This window comes from Dermacentor albipictus, chromosome 5 (assembly GCF_038994185.2).
Source record: "Dermacentor albipictus isolate Rhodes 1998 colony chromosome 5, USDA_Dalb.pri_finalv2, whole genome shotgun sequence".
In the NCBI taxonomy this organism is placed as follows: domain Eukaryota; kingdom Metazoa; phylum Arthropoda; class Arachnida; order Ixodida; family Ixodidae; genus Dermacentor; species Dermacentor albipictus.
This window is the reverse complement of record NC_091825.1, coordinates 112,696,266-112,714,722: the sequence shown is the minus strand read 5'-3', so window position 1 is coordinate 112,714,722 and position 18,457 is coordinate 112,696,266. Positions and strand designations below refer to the sequence as shown.

General features: G+C 49.6%; 1 protein-coding gene across 2 annotated transcripts in view; it reads right to left on the bottom strand.

Moving 5' to 3' along the window:
• Positions 1-16,923: 16,923 nt before the first annotated feature.
• Positions 16,924-18,457, bottom strand: part of LOC135897037 (centrosome-associated protein CEP250-like) — a 45,271-nt gene continuing 43,737 nt past the window's right edge. For both annotated transcript variants that reach the window (XM_065425602.1, XM_065425603.1), the window contains one exon: positions 16,924-18,257. In XM_065425602.1, coding sequence (XP_065281674.1) covers positions 18,003-18,257 — 255 coding nt within the window. In that variant the 3' untranslated portion in view covers positions 16,924-18,002. The remainder of the gene's footprint in view (positions 18,258-18,457) is intronic.

The window sequence follows — 18,457 nt, the reverse complement described above, 5'->3', positions numbered from 1 at the left end:
CTATGCTTTAAAGAGAGCGAGAGAGATGGAGAGAGAGAGAGAGAATCACAGCTGAACTTAAGTACGATTTGGAATCGTACATGATTTGTGATATTCGTCCTGGTTTACAAAGTTAATAGACATGGGAAGGGAGTTGTAGCGCTCCGCTTCGATGCCTTCCGCTTCACTGCAATGTGCTCACGTTTGCACAAACCATCTGGTTGCTTTCGGTGTACGATTCCCACCTACGGCGGTATGCAAACAGATGCCGTGGACGGCGTCCGGTTTTCTCCACTGTTGTGGCCTGAAAAATATTGCAGGCAAGAAAAACAACATCGAGCAGAACGCAGTAGACCGCCACAACAGCGCCCACAGATTTTGAAAATCTTTTTCCCAGGAGATAATCAAAATTATACAAATCAATTTTGCACAAAATGCAAAAGAAAGCGTATATATCTATGCTTGGCCTACGAGGCATATTTCTTTCATTTAACAACGTAAAAGAGACTTACCGCAAGTTCGACCAACTTGAAAACGCGTGTTTCTTTTTCTGTTCAGCATAATGTATACTCGTGGGACACGCGACCAGAAGTTTCTTAGGGCAGCAGGCTCCCTGTAGCCACGGTACGTGACAAACCGTCTTCATCGTGGCTATACTCGGGGACAACTTTTCTTGTCAGTGCAGGGAAAGCAACGGGATCGGAGCTCAGAGTAGGCTTACGCACCAACAAATAGCTCGTTAATTTCATTATTAACTGTCACATTTTCCTACCTCAAGTAAATTCTACTTTATTTAGTATTATGCTAACAATGCTATGAGAAGCCGTACATGATATACTAAAACTATTGTGCTCTTTGAAAAAATAATTCCTTACAGTTATTTATTTTTAAAGCGAAAGCTTTACTAACCGCATCGAAGCGAATTTCACCGTCGCCAGCAATTTGACCTTCATTTGACCGCAGCGGCGCCGTAGCCTTGGCAACGCATCACGTGACTTGCTGCCGCCGGCTTGGCGCATGCGCTCTCCGCAGCTAGGGTCGCTGCCTGACCATGTGACTTGACGCGCGCCTGGGAACGCTGCGCTCGCCAACTCAGGGCGAGTTTTGCCATGGATTAGAGCGAGGACGGGCCGTCTTCTCTGAGCGTTGCACGGGAGCGGGAGGCTTTGAGTTGTAGTCGCCAAGCGGCGTCTGAACACCCAGCGGATATAGCCCGGCGAGCTGGTTCACTGGAAAGGGTCCGCAACGCAACAGGCGTCGCACTATCGAGATCAATGCAGCGCCCGCGTTCGCGCCCTGTCCTTTTAACGCGACAGCGTTAAGGAGCTCGTGTCGCAGAAAAGCCGGTGTCGTCGGCGTCGGCGGCGTTGGCCATGAGCGATAAATCCCAGCAGGCCCTTCATGAATAAAAAACAACTTGCAAGATGGGCTGGGTGGGAATCGAACCAGGGTCTCCGGAGTGTGAGACGGAGGCGCTACCACTGAGCCACGAGTTCCATGCTTCAAAGCGAACACAGCTTGTAAAGAAAACCGAAACCGGCACCGAAAGCAACTGCTAGCTGCCGCACTATTTGGCGGAGTAGCACGATTGTGCAGATCTCCGCCCCCTCTATACCCTTCGCTTCACCGCCAAGACAAGTTGTCCGGAGACGCGTTACTTACGGCGTAACAAAGGACTGGTTAGAAACAAAAAGACAGACAAGGTGAAGCACGTCGTTTTGTTCCTGGACAGTCCTTTGTTACGCCATAAGCAGCGCGTCTAGCCACGATGCCTCACCAGTTAGCCCCCTTCTCAGCAATACGTACTGTGTTTACTTCGACAATCTCCCAGCTCGTCTCCGCTATGCCTCGTTTACATGCTTCTTCCTTATGTACAACGTCTCTGACAGGCGACTTCTGCCGCAGCACTCTCGCGCAACTGGAAAGTGCAGTCATCACTTGCATTCAGCAAGTGGCGCATTCCTCGGTCGCTGCGGCACGACGCCTTAGATCGCCCTCGAACATGCGGTTACTCGATGGTGCACTCGACTACAAGACGACCCGTCAGGCAAGCCGATTATTAACGTATGGATGAATACATTTAGGTCATAACACCAAACAAGTCTGCAAAACTAAGGTATTGTAACAGAAGCGGGCTTCTCCTGTCAAAGACTCTTATTGTAGAGAAGCCAGCTCTAACGACCGCCTTTCATAAATTTGTAGGCGTGATCAGTACTTTTTTTAGGCGCTTCCCCTCGTAACTAATGCGCACGCTATCGCCTACAATAATGCGTAATAAAAGGAGGCCTGTGCGAAATGCCCATTCAACAGTGCCGTCCACGTGACAAGAGTTTCGGTGCCCGCATCGTTTGCGGCACGTCGTACCGGACAGTGCATTCACTCCTTCCAGGTCATGCTCCGTTGTCACTGCGCTGGAAAAAAAAAAAAAAAGAGAGACACATTGTGACAACCGCTCGAACTAAAATCTTTGGTGTCACCCAAGACGACGAATGGTTCGCCGACAGCAATAATGGCACGACGACGTTGTGACAACGATGACAATGGCGACGATGTTACGACATCTAGCGCGTCGGTGGCCAAAAATCAGATCATGGGTGAGGACAACAGAAGTTTTTTAAATTTTACTAGAATTACATGATGATGATGATGATGACTATGACATCACCTAATTGCGGCAGTCGCCAGAAATATTGCCGGAAGTAATCCTTACCAACTGTGCCTGTCATAAAATAACACTGCGAGAGTGTTAACTGTAGCGAATAGGGACGAAGTACGCGATAGCTATAATTATGACATTGTGACACGATGCTAGATGAACTCGCCCGCACTTCACCGTCCCTTTATTTGTACTTATGTAGAGCGCTACAGCTACGGAGGAGGTAGCCCCCAGCGAGTTCTGACAACCGAGCATACCGCCGGATAGTGCTTGAGTGTGCCTGTGCAGAACGCTTTTGTGTGTTGTGTGACGGCAGCCTCCGCCACAAACTTCGCCGGCTAGAGTCGAACTTGCACACAGGTTCACGAGGGTTGCAATGTGGGCTTGTTGGTAATGCATCTTCAAGGGGAGTACGGTAGCGCGATTAAAAGACGGGACAAAAGAAGACACATAGGGACACACACAGCGCTGTGTGTGTCCCTATGTGTCTTCTTTTGTCCCGTCTTTTAATCGCGCTACCCTACTCCCCTTGAAGATGCATGTGTGTGTCCCTATGTGTATTCTTTTATCCTGTCTTTTAATCGCGCTACCGTACTCCCTTTGAAGTTGCACATAGGGCTCCCAACCTCAAGTTTTATTATTATTATTATTATTATTATTATTATTATTATTATTATTATTATTATTATTATTATTTATTGGCATCTCCTTTGAAACGGGGCGGTGACAAATAGACACCTGGCCTGTTTGATTTAATCAGGTATGCTGTACATGTTTTTCATCCTAGCATTTTTGTATACATCTTAATCTGCACCTTGTACCGCTACCTATGCCGGTACATGATCCAGTCGGACAAGTGGGCGACACCAACCCGAGACGTAGCACGTCCAGACAAGTTGGCGACCCCCACCTCGTGCGCTGCACGTGGAGCTATTGTCCCACTGGTCTGGTGAATTGTCCCACTGGCCTGGTGAACTCTAAGGATGCCAGGAAAAGGGTCCGTATCTAACACCGTGAAGCCCGTGCTCTCGTATACAACACGCCAACGCTACCGCGCTGCATGGCGACTTCTTCATTTGCTCCCGCCAGGGGCGCTGCTCAGCAGCGTCCGCAGCGCCGCCTAGCACAGCTTGAAAAGTCTATACCACTCCGCCATTCGCGCGCAACATCGAAGCTCGTACACAAAACTGACGTTCATGTTAATATCATTCAGTTAGAGAGAGTTTACCTGGCCGTTTCGTGTCCTTGGTCTTCACGTAACTCATGAACGATAAGAAAAAGGTTAACCCCGAGCTTCAGAGATTTCCCACTTGTTCCAGCGGCATTCCTGACTTACTGTACCGTAACACCACGGCCAGAGGAACCATCACAAGCGCGTAAATGGTCGCGTTCGATATACTGTAACGAACGCCAAGGACGCGCATAATACGAGCAAATGTGAAGTACTGAAAGCCATTAAGGAGTACAGATCATTTTAAAAAGTGCAATCTCGCTTAATCCTTCATTGCCTTCCTCCAGCCAGTTCAACCGGTACACCTCTCGCACTTGTGTGTTTTACACAAACAATCGCCGTTCCTCGCGTTCATGTCGCGCGGCGACGCGCGCAGTGGAGGGCCGGGGCGTCGTGCAAGCAGTTGTCAGCGCGCAACTGGCAGAGAGCGGTGCCGAACCGCGCGGGGGTCCCTCTTTCAACAGAGTTAATGGGTAGATCGCATGGCGGCGATACGGGGCCCCCATATCGGCGTCCATCTTTGACACGTTGTAGTAATTGCGGCCTGGACCCTGCCCGGCGGGGGCAAAGATATCTTTGTTTTGGGCGCTGTTGGCACCTCCCTGCAGGCCCCTAATGCACGCCGCGCGCGCACTGCCGGGGCGGGGCTCGCGCTCGGCGCGCCGTGATTTATCTCCCTCCCCCCTCCCCCCCCATTTCTACTACCCACTACCACCATCCACCCCGCGCGCGGCCCGGAGCACAGAAACAATGATGAATCTTATCGGACACCATCGCGCCTGCCTCGCCTGTCCGCGGACCACCGGCCAATCGGCGAGGCGGATGCGTTTGCACAGCGTCCTGCGGGGTCCTGAACGCGCGCCTGCGTCGACACCTTGCGTCGCCTTCTCGCTCTAGCCTGCCGGCGCTGTTGGCTACGGCCGCGGCTCCGGCATGCAGGCCGGCCGGCGCGTCGTCTGGTCGTTCAACGAGAAAAAAAGCCTCTCTCTCCGACTAGCGGCGGACGCACCGGCAGCAACAGAGGCAGCGGCGCCACCAAAGCAAGGCGGCGTTGTTGCACACACACACACACGACGCCTAGCGTACAGCCGCCGCAGCCGTGCGCGCGAAGGGGGGGAATTAACCGTGATTAATGCCGGCTCGCAGCAACACCTCCCGGGCGTCTCGCAGCGTCCGGGAGAGGCGTGTCCGGCGGCCATTTGTGTGCCTTTTCAAAAGCGGCCGCGGCGGCGTGGCCCCCATGGCTGCTGATGTTGCCTGCTGCCTGCCCCCCCCCCCCCCTTTCTTTCTCGCTGCAGCAGCCGAGATTAAGGACGTCTTGGCAGGCCCCAGGGCGGCCTAGCTAGCTAGCCTAGCAGGCGGAGGAGCTCATTTCTTTTGTTGCACGCACGCTGCCGGGCGAGAGATTAATTAGAGGCGTAAAAGGCGCTTGTTTTGCTCTCCTAATGAGCCGCGGGGCACTCGTTTCTCCGGCGTTCCCTTCGTTCCGTTCTGGTTCTGCCTGCGTTTGTCTATTTTTTTTTTTGCGTGTGTGTGTGTGTGCTGTCTGTTCTTTCCTCGCATCCCGCGCGCACCACTCCGGCGCGGGTTGTCGTGAGCACGCCGTTGTTCAACTTCGTGCCAGCACGGCTCTGCAGCCTGCTCTTTCTTTCTTCCTCTTCCCCCGCCTCCTCCTCTCTCTCGAAAGGAAGGAGGTTGTGCTCATGAAGACGCAACATCAGCGGTGCAACCCGATATACGAGCCCGCGTGAGTGGCCTCAGTAACTTGCGCGGCTCGGAAGTGGGTTTGTTATTTATGTTTTTCGGGGTGGCGCGCTGCACCCTGCAAGCTTCCATTTGCAACAGTGCGCGCGGCACTCTTGCAGGGAAGCGCACATTCAGAAATGTTCGCGAAAGCACTCGGGAATATTTGCCGCCGTAATCTCCGGGCGGGGCCCGGCCGCTGCACGTTGACTCAGGTGAAGGGAAGCCAAGATTTGGAGTCCTTCTATATACACGTATACAGAAAAATATTGAAGGACCCCCGCTATAAAGCTCACGTAACAGCAAGCGAAACCGTGTTGAACTTCATGGAATGTTTCTCTTTGCTAGTATGTTCAAATATTTATTTATCGTCATTGATAGATCTGTCCAGTTAGTTGCCGATTGTGTCGCTCGTTCAGAACCGAAATGCTGCGGATGTATGGAAAATTTTTGCTTCAGTTTCATGTCTGTACCACCCGGCTAAAGCTGATCACTGGTCGTCGATTTTCTTATTAACACTGTAGGCGTTATGAAATCACCACCACCGTACCTCAATTTGTAGCGGTGACTCGTTTAGTGACTCGCCCTGAGACGCTACAGATACGTCCGTTAACCGGCACCAGTCTGCCACTGAAAAAAACATAATAATAAAACGTAACACGTGGCACGTGAAGGAGTGAGGCCTTTTTTTTTAGGCTCTGAACTATTCGGAACGTTTGAGTGGGTGATCACAGCGCCGGCTGCAGGCCCAGGAAGGGACCAGTCAGTGACCACTTACTGAGTAACGGTCATTGCTCACTGAATTATACATATGGTCGTCAGTGGTTGTTCAGTCCTATCAGCGATGGCGATGGTAAGTGAGCTGGCGTAACCCGGGTCTAAATCATCGACTTCAGGCCTCCTTAGTTCTCACATGCGTAATGCTTGGGCTGAGAGAGGTATTGCCTTCGTGAAGAAAGCCAGCATCAAGGCAAGAGGTGATGGAGCCGGGCCCAATAAGCCATTTTATAACTAAAATTACCGACTTAGTCGTTAATTCACGGGGTTTAAGAAAACACGTCACCATGGATATAAGGGTCGGAGGACTTTTGTTTAGAGAGAGAAGGGAAGAAGGAAAGGCAGGGAGGTTAACTAGACTTAGTCCAATTTTGAGCACCTAACCTAACCTAATACCCGCCGTGGTTGCTCAGTGGCTATGGTGTTGGGCTGCTGAGCACGAGGTCGCGGGATCGAATTCCGGCCATGGCGGCCGCATTTCGATGGGGGCGAAATGCGAAAACACCCGTGTGCTTAGATTTAGGTGCACGTTTAAGAACCCCAGGTGGTCAAAATTTCCGGAGTCCTCCACTACGGCGTGCCTCATAATCAGAAAGTGGTTTTGGCACGTAAAACCCCAAATATTATTATTATTAACCTAACCTAAAGCTAAGTAGATGAGCGTATTACAAATGCGGCCCCCGCAACTCAACGCGCGGCATGTGGTAGGCGATTACCGTTGAATCAAGGTTGAAATTCCTTCCGTGTAGTTTTTTTTTTGTTGGGTAATAGCTAAACAACGTTGCAAGGCCACACAAAAATATCCCGGCTTGCTTTGTGCTGTTTCCACGTTTCGACTCACGTTTCCGACGACTCTCGCTTTAAGCGGTGCATCAATTTCTGGTATAGCCTGAGCATTGAAGGCACCTCGCTGTGTCGCGATTGACTTTCATATATGTAGACGTGCACCCGACATTGGGGTTATTTCAAGCGAAATAATATTCCATTGGGTCGACAGGCGACCACTGTCGGGGAGTGCTGTTCACTGCGATGCTTACAGCTAAATTGTTATTTGGAGTCCTTGCATGCCACGGGATAAAACTAGCGACTTTACAATATAGGCCGTTTTGTGATATATGCGCGCGTATAAACTCCTTCACTCCTTACCCTCATTCACTACTATGCTTTCGCTTTGTTTCCCTCCTCTCCCAAGTGCAGATCAGGAGGCTATGGTGCACCGGCTCAGGTTGGCGTCTCGGCCTTTCCCTCAAATAAATTATCCTCAAATCATCTTCGCTGTTGTCAACACTGACAGAAAACGGCCGGCGCAAGAAAGAAAGAAGAAAAAAGATATATGACATCGACATGTGCGTTCGGGACAGCAAATTGTGATCGACTTTTGTCGTGCTGTGCGGTATACGAAATGTCGATGACGGGGGAGGGGCGCCACCTGCTGCCGCAGCAACTGGCCGCACTCCATACGGGCTCCGGATCTAGAACCTTCAACGAGAGGTTCCCCTGCCTTCGCACCGCTGGAAATACCGTCAAACGTCGCAACTCGGCGAGCGGCATCGATCGAGACCAATTTGTCCAAGATCCGGTGAGATCCTCGCACCTCATTGGCTTCAAAAGTTTTAGACCACTGCGGCCCAACCGCCGCGCTAAGCCTTACCCGCACTTCACCGCGCCAACCTACATGCAGGCGCGCGTCCTCTCCCACGCCAATTTTCGCGCCTACTCCGCTCAGATGGAGACCGACGGCCATAGAGTTATAGTGAGAAACTCTATGCCGACGGCACCCTTGGCACCATGGACGCCGACGCTTCGTCTGGTCAGGCCGAGGAGGACACCAACTGGTTTCTCGTGGCTCGGAAGAAAGCTACTGCGAACCTGCCGCCTCCTCCGGCACCCCAAGCACCCCGCAAGACGACCACGCGACTCCCGCCACTGCTTATTGACGGCTACAAGATTGCGTACCGCCCGAGAGACGGCCTGAACCTCGGCGCATGGCCTCGTCCTTCTGTCGCCCGAGCCATCAACATAGCAGTGGGGATGGACAGTGCCGTTCTCAATGAACTCATTATTCGCATCCGCACTGAGCGAAATATTGCGGTGCACAGCACACCGGACGAGAACCTCGCGGCAGGGCTTCAGAAAGTTCAATTCATCTCCGTGGGCCTCACTCAACACGCCGTCCAAGCGTACCTAGTTGCCCCAGACAACTCCTGCAAGCGCGTAGTCTCAGGCCTTGAACCCAACGCCACTACGACGACGCTGCTGGAAAACCTTCGTTGCTCAGAAACTCCTGCTTTACAAGCTCCTGCTTTACAGAATTGGTTGCTATAATGCAGGCAGAAATGCAAAAAATCAAGGAGGTCATTATTGGAAGTCGCAGCTCCGCTTCAACAGTTGATACAACAGGCCCTGCAACCCGCTGTCCAGCAGATAGCGGCCGATATTAAACAAACAGCGGCTGCACCCGACCAACTTTCAATCTCTCCGCCTTCATCCAAACGCTCCCTGTCCCATTCACGTGAAACACAAGGATCAGATCCTTACATTCGCCTTGGCCGATTACCGTCACCGGACTGAAAACCCGCCTCGCTGGCCCCGGAACACTCACTTCCCGGCACCTCCCAGGCCGATGAGCGGCCACCCGAACAGCCCCCGGGTATAAACCCGGGGGCTGTTCATGGCCAGAAGCCGTAAAGGAACGCGCAATATACCCCTCCAACTCCTAAGCGTGTGGCGAAGGAATTACAGGGGCTGCCGCCGGAAACGCCGATACCTTACGCTATTCATCGCCACTGTGGGGATGCGCGACTCTCACGCGTCCCCTGATATGTTGTTTTCCCGCATAGCTCCCGTCTCCTGTAATCCGGCTTCGCCGCGTGGCTTTACGGCTGCGGTCGGTATGCTTGCAGGGTAGTACGAGAGATGGCGCGAGTGTTGCTCTGCTAACGCCACCTAACGGAGGGGTTACTTGGGCACAAAAGGAGAAGGCTCTCCTTTTTTGGCTCGGAATCGGCAAGCGGCGTGGACGTTGCGCGCGTGCGCCGATCCATGCTTCTTCAAGACCGTCTCGTGAGGCCTACCCCGGAATGGACGAACACGATTGTTCGAACGCGCCACCGTACGCGTGACCGTACGCGCGAACGACCAGGCGTTGGTGTCCAGCATGGGGCTAACGTATTCGCTCGCTATGCAGTCGCGGTGAGTCGGACTTCCGCGATATGTCGCGCGCCCATCGGCATGTTTTGTGGATAGCAACTCGGCTAGAAGGCACTGATCTATGAAAGGTGCAACAAATGCCCTTGTGATTGTTTGCACTACTGTGTCATCGTTCCTTTGTCCCAAAAGTACGGGTGAGAAGCCCACGCCACGCAGCCCCATCCTCCCAATGTAACAGCGTTGCAGGAAGTGCATTGTGCTCCTACACTTCCCGGCTACCATACGTACACAGACAAAATAAATAGCAACACACCATACTTTGCAGTCACACTAGTGTCCAAACATATGACCGTTATCGAACACGCTCTCAAAACCTCACCCATACCGCACGCACTTCTCGAATTGGTGCCATGCTCTCGCTCCCAGACAACCTGTTTGTGCTTAATATCTACAATGCACCTAATGCGAGGAAGCATCAGTTAGGACATTTTTCTGCGCATCTATGCAAAGGGGCTAAACAGATTGTCATTGTAGGCGACTTCAATGCCACGCACCCGGCCTGGGGTTACCAAACTGAAACGCCCAAAGGCCGCCGGCTTGCTCAGGTTCTTGCGCTCCATCGCATGTCTCAGCAGATGGAACGACATCAACCAACACGATTAGGCAACAGCGTAAGCAGAGACACGTACGTGTCCTGACATCACGATGGTCAGAGGTGTAAATCAGCCCTCTTGGAGCAAGCTCACGGAGAACCTAGGCAGCGACCATTACATTCTAGCTGCTGAACTGCAGGTACAACCAACACGCACTCCTGAACGTACTATTAAGATAACAAATTGGGATGTATTTAGGCGTAACAGGTCCTCCCTAGCTCCTCAGGACACCCCCTTCCTTCAGGAGTGGATCAAACAACTTCAAACTGATCTAACAACTGTAACTCAACACGTCACTGCTACAACAGACGCCCGATGTGGATCTCCATTTGCTCCATCTCTGGGAGGCCCGCAGAGGCCTGACCCGGCGGTGCCGGCAGCAAAAACACAACCGGAAACTTCGTCTCCGTATCCTCCGTAACTACGGAGGCGGATGACTGCCCGAACACCATCACTAACAACAATTGGAAAAGCCATTACGAGTGCCTCAGCGGCACGCTATGCACACCTCGGACCTTGTCGTTACTCCGCGCATTATTAAACCCTACGCAAACCGAAACACACATTAGCAACACAGTCCGCACCATCCTCTACAAATCAGGTCTCGATGACTTTACTCTGCTTCCCGCTCTACAGCAACGCTACATTGTTATATAGGTACTCGACCCTACTACAGACTACCCACGCGTAGATGCCACCCCCTAGACGCCGATATTACGGAAGGCGAGGCTAGGGCGGCCTTGCAGGGCACTGGCGCAACACCGCACCCGGGCTGATGGGATTCAACACACACTCCTACGCAACCTTAATGACCGGGCCATTCAGGACTTAACTGCATTTTACAATTACTACTGGAGGAATGGCACGCTTCCACAGGAATGCGGACATCATATCAACTCCTAAGCAAGGCAAGCCACTGTCCCTCCAGAATCACCTACCTATATCGTTAACTTCGTGTGTAGGTAAACTGTCCGAGCGCGTTTTACTTCCCCGGCTACGACCCTTTCTCGAAGACAGCCAATTCTTTCCGGATACACTTTTCGGCTTCCTCCCTAACCTCTCTACGTAGGACGTTTTGCTGCAGCTTAAGGAGGACGTAGTGGATGGCCTCACTGCCGCACAGGCCAAAGCTACTTTGGTCTTGGACCTCAGGGGGGCCTTCGACAACGTCTCCCGTGCACGACCTAATTCTCGGCAATCTGGATTCTTCCCAGTGCGGCACACGCACCTATAACTACGTCAGAGCTTTCCTTTCGGACCGCACAGCCACCATTGGCATAGCAGAGCTCCGGTCGGTCGTCATCACACTAACAGGTAGAGGAACACCACAGGGCTCACTCCTATGGCCCCACCTCTTTAACGTGGCTATGGCTAAGCTGCCCCCCTTACTAGACCAGATACCCACCATCCGGCACGCTCTCTATCCCGGCGATGTTACAGTCTGGGCACCCCAGGGATCCGACGGGGCCATCCAGGGTGCTCTCCAGAAAGCTGCGCGTGTAGTGCAACACAATGGAGCCGCAGGCGGCCTTGCCTGTACAGCCGGAAAGGCCGAATTTCTCCTCATGCACAGGCGGCGCCGCAGAACCGACGAAGCCCTTTTCATCGGGCGAGGAAAGGGCACGGCGGCGAGCCTTTCCTCCTCTCTGACTTGTACAATCCGGCGCGGCGCTGCTTGAAAGTATTGCTGTCGCGTGCTGCGGAACGATTTGGAGATGTTTTAGATCGTACTTTGTGAAATTTACGCCATGACCGTTCATATAAGGTCGTCAGGGAAGCCTTTCGGCGCATCGGTAACTAAAGTACGCGTAAATATATCTTCGGGCGCAAACATGTGACGCGCATTATCAGCCGCGGCGTGTGTATGTGTTGTGAACTATTTTGCGTATATCGGTTTTAATTCAACGAAGAGAACCGGCGTCTCCGTATTACCAGCATGAAATGGTAACTCTACTCACTATCCGATTGCTTGTCGTAGGGACTACACACGTACACGAGCGCATGCTCGTGTACGGCCAACCTAAGGCAACTACGAAACATCTACAGGTTGTCTACCAAGTTGACATTTCCAAATTCCCCAAGTTTTCCAGGTTTTCCCTGAGTGCCTTTGCAATATTCCCCGAGTGATTCAGAACTATGTTTTATGTCAAGACGCGCTGAAACCATATCGCCCGATGCTGTCACTCTATAATAAGCACATGAAGAAAATTAAAAAAAAGAACTAATAAGTCCAATTTGAATACTAAGCAGTAGTGTTTATTTATTCAAAAATAGAATAGAAGGGAGGGGTTGGTAAAATGCACAGCAAATAAAATGTCTTCGAAAAAAATTGCATATCGAGTCGGACATTCTGAAATACGAATAAAAAAGGAGATGCATTCAGAAGCAAATATTTTCGAATAGGAGCTATTTCTATCAAATGATAGCAAGCGCAGTAGGACGAGTCCCGAACTTTCTCACAATTGACCTTCTCTCGCAACAGCTCGTAAGTCAACCTCAGCTGTCCTGACATACTCTCAGCCCGCGCACGACGCCTCACTGTTGTTTCACTGCTTTAAATAGTTTATTTTGGTTTGGATGAGGGACGCCTGCATCTCGGCATCAGCCAACACTTTATTTATTATTATTCTCTTTTTTTTTTGAGCTCTAGCTCCTTCAAAACAGCGGCAGCACGCTTCCTTTCCCGTTCATTCCTCAGTGCGTAGGTCCCTTCTGTTCTTGTCCTCTTTCCGCCACTCGTTCGCCCCACGGACCATTTGAAGCATTTTCATGGTCAGTTGCACAGTCCACGTCCGATTTTTCGAACTCCCGAGGGGATGCGAAAACGTCCGAAAAATCGGTCAGCCGGAAAAAATAAATGCATGTCATTTACTGCCCTTAAGGGCTCAAACCGCCACAGGCACAATCGAAAGCGCTCTGAAGGCCTGTCGTTACACGTATTGGGCATATTGGTGCTTGAACTATGACAGGAAATACCGGGTGCACGCGTGCATAAATAAGGAATACATACTGTGTCCCATGGCAATAGCCCCTTCCCACGCTTGGTACGATTCACTGCAATACTTTTGCGGATGCTTCACCAAGTAAGATTTCTGTACAGAGGCGAAGCTGACCTTCGGGAACCGGCAATATGTAACGCACCGTGCTTTGCAAGCTTCCAAGCCAATCCCGAGGGCCACAAAGGCGGAGTCCGCGCAAATGCTGACAGCAGCGAATTCTTTCAATAAAAAGCACGGCATCCAACGGCAAGAAGCTTTACAGCGAACGTCGAAGCACCCATGCCTAGCGTTGCCGCCGTGGTGGCTACGGATGCCAGCGGATCTGCGTGCGAGAGCGCCGGTTCGAGGCTGCAAGGTAATCAAGATGGCAGCAGTGGTGGCTTTGATTAATGTCGTTTCGGACCTGCGGTCATGGCAAAACCTCCGGAAAATCGGACGGCGAAGAGTTCTTACGTCCGAAATTTCAGACGTTCTGATACATTGACTCTATGGGGTACGTGGTGGTGCCGCGAAGCCGCCCAAATGATCGGGAATCCGGAAAGTCGGTCGTTGACTGAACACTGACAACTCCTCCAGCCGACAACAGGGCGTCAAAGACGATTCATTACGATTCCTGTCTGTTACTCGAGCCAGCATTACCTCGACTTTCGACCCTTTCAATAAAATTACAGCTAATTTTCCCTGATATAGGCACAAATTCCCTGAGTTTTCCCCGAGTTTTTCCAGACTACTCAAAATCCCCGAGAATTCCCGGTTGGTAGACACCCTGCCGGTTTTAAATGCCGTTAAAACCCTAAACGATTAAAAGTTGTGCCAGTTCTACTGCCCTCCACCACTTCACGCTCGTTTCTCCTGGCGCAATCTCGCCCCTCGATGGTGGCTCCCCCTTGTCCGATGCAGCATGGCAGACGACGCCATGCATTAATGCAAGCGGGATGACAATTTTTTATTTATTTCCTGTTGCAATGCAATTACATACGAGAGCCTTATTTCAACCCTGGGAACAAGCAAAAGTGGTACGAACAAAATTTTAGGTGGGAAAGCATGCAAAAAAAATGTATGCTTTGGTGTCACAACAGGGATAGCATGGGCTGTTGCAGCTAAGGTGGCATTCAAGGCAGGGAATCCACCAAGCCCATCAACTGCTACGTCAGGTGGTAGAAAATGAAGGGAAAGGGTTTATTTAGCTTAGCTACACGGCTTCAGTTATGGAAGTCCACTCCATGCAGGAGAAAGTTAAAATGCCTCAGTTCACATCAGGACCCTCTGTCTCACTGGCCGGAGAGTCTTCGCTTTTAATCCCATCATCTTCCTTAGGCGAGTCGACTAGGGAGTCTGATGCCTGTCCAGCAGCAAATCAAAATTGCTGACTCCGTTGCGATACCACGCCCACGCTCGCGAGAACCCACAGTAACTCCACCCCCAAAAAGACTGGTTTGGAATCTGTGGCAAGAAAGCAACCAGTGACACCCAGTTGGTCGTCGTTGTACACCTCCTTTTCATCCTTTGCTCAGGCTTCCAGGTAATGGTTGGGTGAGCACCTTTCATGGAACCCTTCAACAGTTAGTGTCCAGGCTGCATTGACGTCTGGATAGGCACTGAGGGATGGCTGGTGGTTTGACTTGTCGCAAACATCTAACTGTGCCTCTCAGTTCGTTGTCATGGTTCCCCTCCTTTTCATCCTTTGCTCATGCTTCCAGGTAATGGTGGGGTGGGCACCGTTATGTGAGACCCTTCAACGTGTCCACACGGCGTTCACGTCTGGATAGGCGCTGTGGATGGGTGGTAGTTTGACACATGGCAAATGCTCAATTAAAGCCTTTGTGATGTTGAGACGTAACAGGGCACACACATTCACATCTCCGTATGGGTTTTCGCCGAGTACAATTTGTGAATCATCACAAGTAGCTGTGAAGCACGGCTGCCTCAAAGTGTTTATCAGAAATCTAAGCTACAAATCTGTTTTGAGTACCGCCTATAACTGCTCAGTTATACAGCTACATAAGTGAACGGAAGCGGTGACTGAAGCCACATAGCCATTCGGGCACGATGGCTCTGCCTAGAGCCTCGCAATTTATTACGCTGGCACAGACTGTGTGCTTTGTCTGGTAACCTTAGAACTTGCTGTGTACAACGTCTGGCTCTGCTTGTAAATTTTGATTGAATGAGCAGCGTTTCCCACAAAATTTTCCACAAACAACATTTTTTTGCTAAAGTATTATCGTGTGCATGTCTGACTTGTTTCTTGATTATTAGAACAGTTTAATTGACACTGCATTTTTTTCCATGGCTGAACACACATTTCAGTCTGAATATCACTCCATTTTGTTTATATCAGAAAGCATCTGGAAACTCCACTGGAGTTATCCAAGTATGTGTAAGCATACACCCAAACTTCAAATTGGCCCAGCCACAAATTTCAGTTGGCCCACTCCTACTCCTAGCTTCCCCATGCGTTTTCTATGGAGCCCTATGTATTCTATCCTCTCTGATCACTAATATTTTTTGTTTAAATTGATCTTTATCGTTTATAAGCCTACTAATCATCTATCTATATTTGCACTATTAAAACGATTAAATGTTGTAACTTCGTAAATTATGCATTTTTGTGCAGATACAACGCATTACACTTTTCATGTGACAGTTGTTACAGGAACACTGGAATTTAAATTCTGGGGTTTTACGTGCTGAAACTACAATCTGAATTTCAACGACCAGAGGTTTCTTTAACGAGCTCCAATGCACAGTACACCAGCATTTTTGCATTTCGGCCACATCGAAGTACAGCCACATCAGACGCAATTCGATCTCGTGCTTAGCAGTGCAACGCTATAGCAACAAAGCCACGACGGCAGTTGTGAGAACTCTAGCGGCCTACCTCATTCTAGAAGTCTTCTTTTTTGACAGCAGGCTACAGAGTTAATATGGAAATCGATATGAACACTGAATCAGCACCAGCAAATTCACTGTACAAGATCGTGGTGCATGCTATCTTGGCACATCAAAAAAAGGAAACTGGCGTTGGACTAGAAGTTTCTGGAGAAACTTCAAACATGAAAAAACTTTAAATATCAATGAAACTACGACTTGCAGATATGCGTGTTTCAACTGATCCCATTTTCAATGGGCAATAAATAGGTATAACTGTGCTATCACGCTTGCCCTGGTGCTGCTGTGAAGACTATTGCAAGCACTACAAAGTACTGTTTAGTAGTTCGAGGTGCTCCCGTTTGACCACTAGCAGATTACACAGCAGAACGCAAACACGGCTATAGAAAGGCTGAATATTTACAAGAAATGCCCAGGAAAAAAAAAAGAAAAAGAAGAAAAAAGAAACCCCGTCTCTTTTTCTAATAGTTTCTTGGAAAGTGTATGTAGACAACTAAAGAAATTCTTAGTGAGAATAGCTACATGTTTCCTGTATATATCATTCCTGAACACACAGGTTTTGTCAAACTACTTTGTCACCCTCTAAATGACTAAATTCTTAGTTTATGTGAATGTTTGCATTTTGCAAACAATAATTGGTCCCATAGGGAATTGTGTCTCTAAGAGTACTTGCATTTAGCAAAATCTGATGCGTGTCAATTTCTTTTTCTGAATCAAAAGCTGCTTACCGACTGCTGTTGTATATGAAAGCCGAAAGGCCCAGCAAAGGGTTCAGAGAAATAAACATACTAATAATGCTGCACCCCAAAGAAATAAATGTGTTACTATAAAAGGTGACAGGCGGCATTTTACAGAAAGTATAGCTGTTTATTTGCAAAATAAACAGGCCCAAATAAAAACAATAAGAAAAAGAATAGCCAATGAATAAATATGGAAATGGATATGAACACTGAATCAGCACCAGCAAATCTACTGTACAAGATTGTGGTGCATGCTATCTTGGCACAAAAGAAAGAAAAGACTGGTCCGAGTTTCTGGAGAAACTTCAAACCTGGAAAACTTTAAATATCAATGAAATTATGAAGTACATCATGACTGTGAATGCAAGCAATCCTTAATGAATCAAGAAAGACTACAAACAGCAGAACAGATAATAGATAAAAATTCATAAGGTTATATAACTTAGAATGCAATATCTGTGTGGTCAAATGATGCTTAAATTGGTGATCTTTTTTATGAAATACACAAAGATAGAAACTTACAAATAATATAAAACCGAAGATATGCGCATACCATACATACATACAGGTGCCTGTATTACAGTCGCCCTTATGCCCAATACAATTCTCTGTACACAAGTGATGATACTTAATGAACCAGCTTCTTCACGATGGCAGCAGCAGTGCGAGTTCATTAAAAACAACCCGCACAGTAACCACATCCCTACTCTCCTTGAGTTTGCAGCCACACTCTTTTTCTGAAGGAAGTGGCTGAAGACAGAATAGATGCTAAAAATTCAGGCAATCGTATGCACCATTACATCAAACAACACTTTGTCTGTCTCGTTCGCATCCTTCTGCTAATACATTACAGGGTTAGAGTGCTAAGTGAGGAAGTCCCAATACCAAGTAAGAAAGTCCCGATTCCTAGTATATGTTGAATCAACGCAAAGGAGCTGTGATAGGAAAGCGCCAATTTTGTCTGCTTCTTCATCACTCAACTGTTTGGGACTGCTTGTTGCGCTATGCTGGCTGCAAAAGGAGGATGCCCAAGGATGGAGAATAATTAAAGCACACGAAACGAGCAGCAATAAAGAGCGTAAGGCCAGCGCTCGCCAAGCTAACCTGACAGACACAGGCTCACGATAGGCTGATAAGCACACGGAAGAGGAATGGAAATTATGCTATGAAATGACAAAGGCAGGACTACTGCATTTTGCAGTCGGCCTGTTCCTCCTCTTTGCTCTCCGGTGCTGTTGTAGACTTGGAAGTGCCGGCACTGGCTCGCTGTGACCGGGTCATCACGCCGGCTGCAGGCTTCGCCGCAGTACGACGAGGTGGAGCAGAAGTCTTTGGTAATGGAGCTGTTGCTGCAGCTGAAGCAGGAGGAGAGGCACTTCGGGCTGGCGCAGTCTTTTCAACCGTCGCCTGCTGCTTCAGCTGCTGAACCCTCTGCGAACGCTGCGGGTTTGGAAGGACACGGATTGAAAACCAGTGGAGAGATGCTATTTATTAAATCAACTGGCAACAATGGTTAGCAACATCACAGACGAACCCGGAACAACAAGGTGGCTCTGGTTGCCAATCAGCCTGTTTTGATGAGAGCTCACACCCTGCTGTTGAGGTGGAAAACAATGACGCGTGAATGAATTCATTCAGAC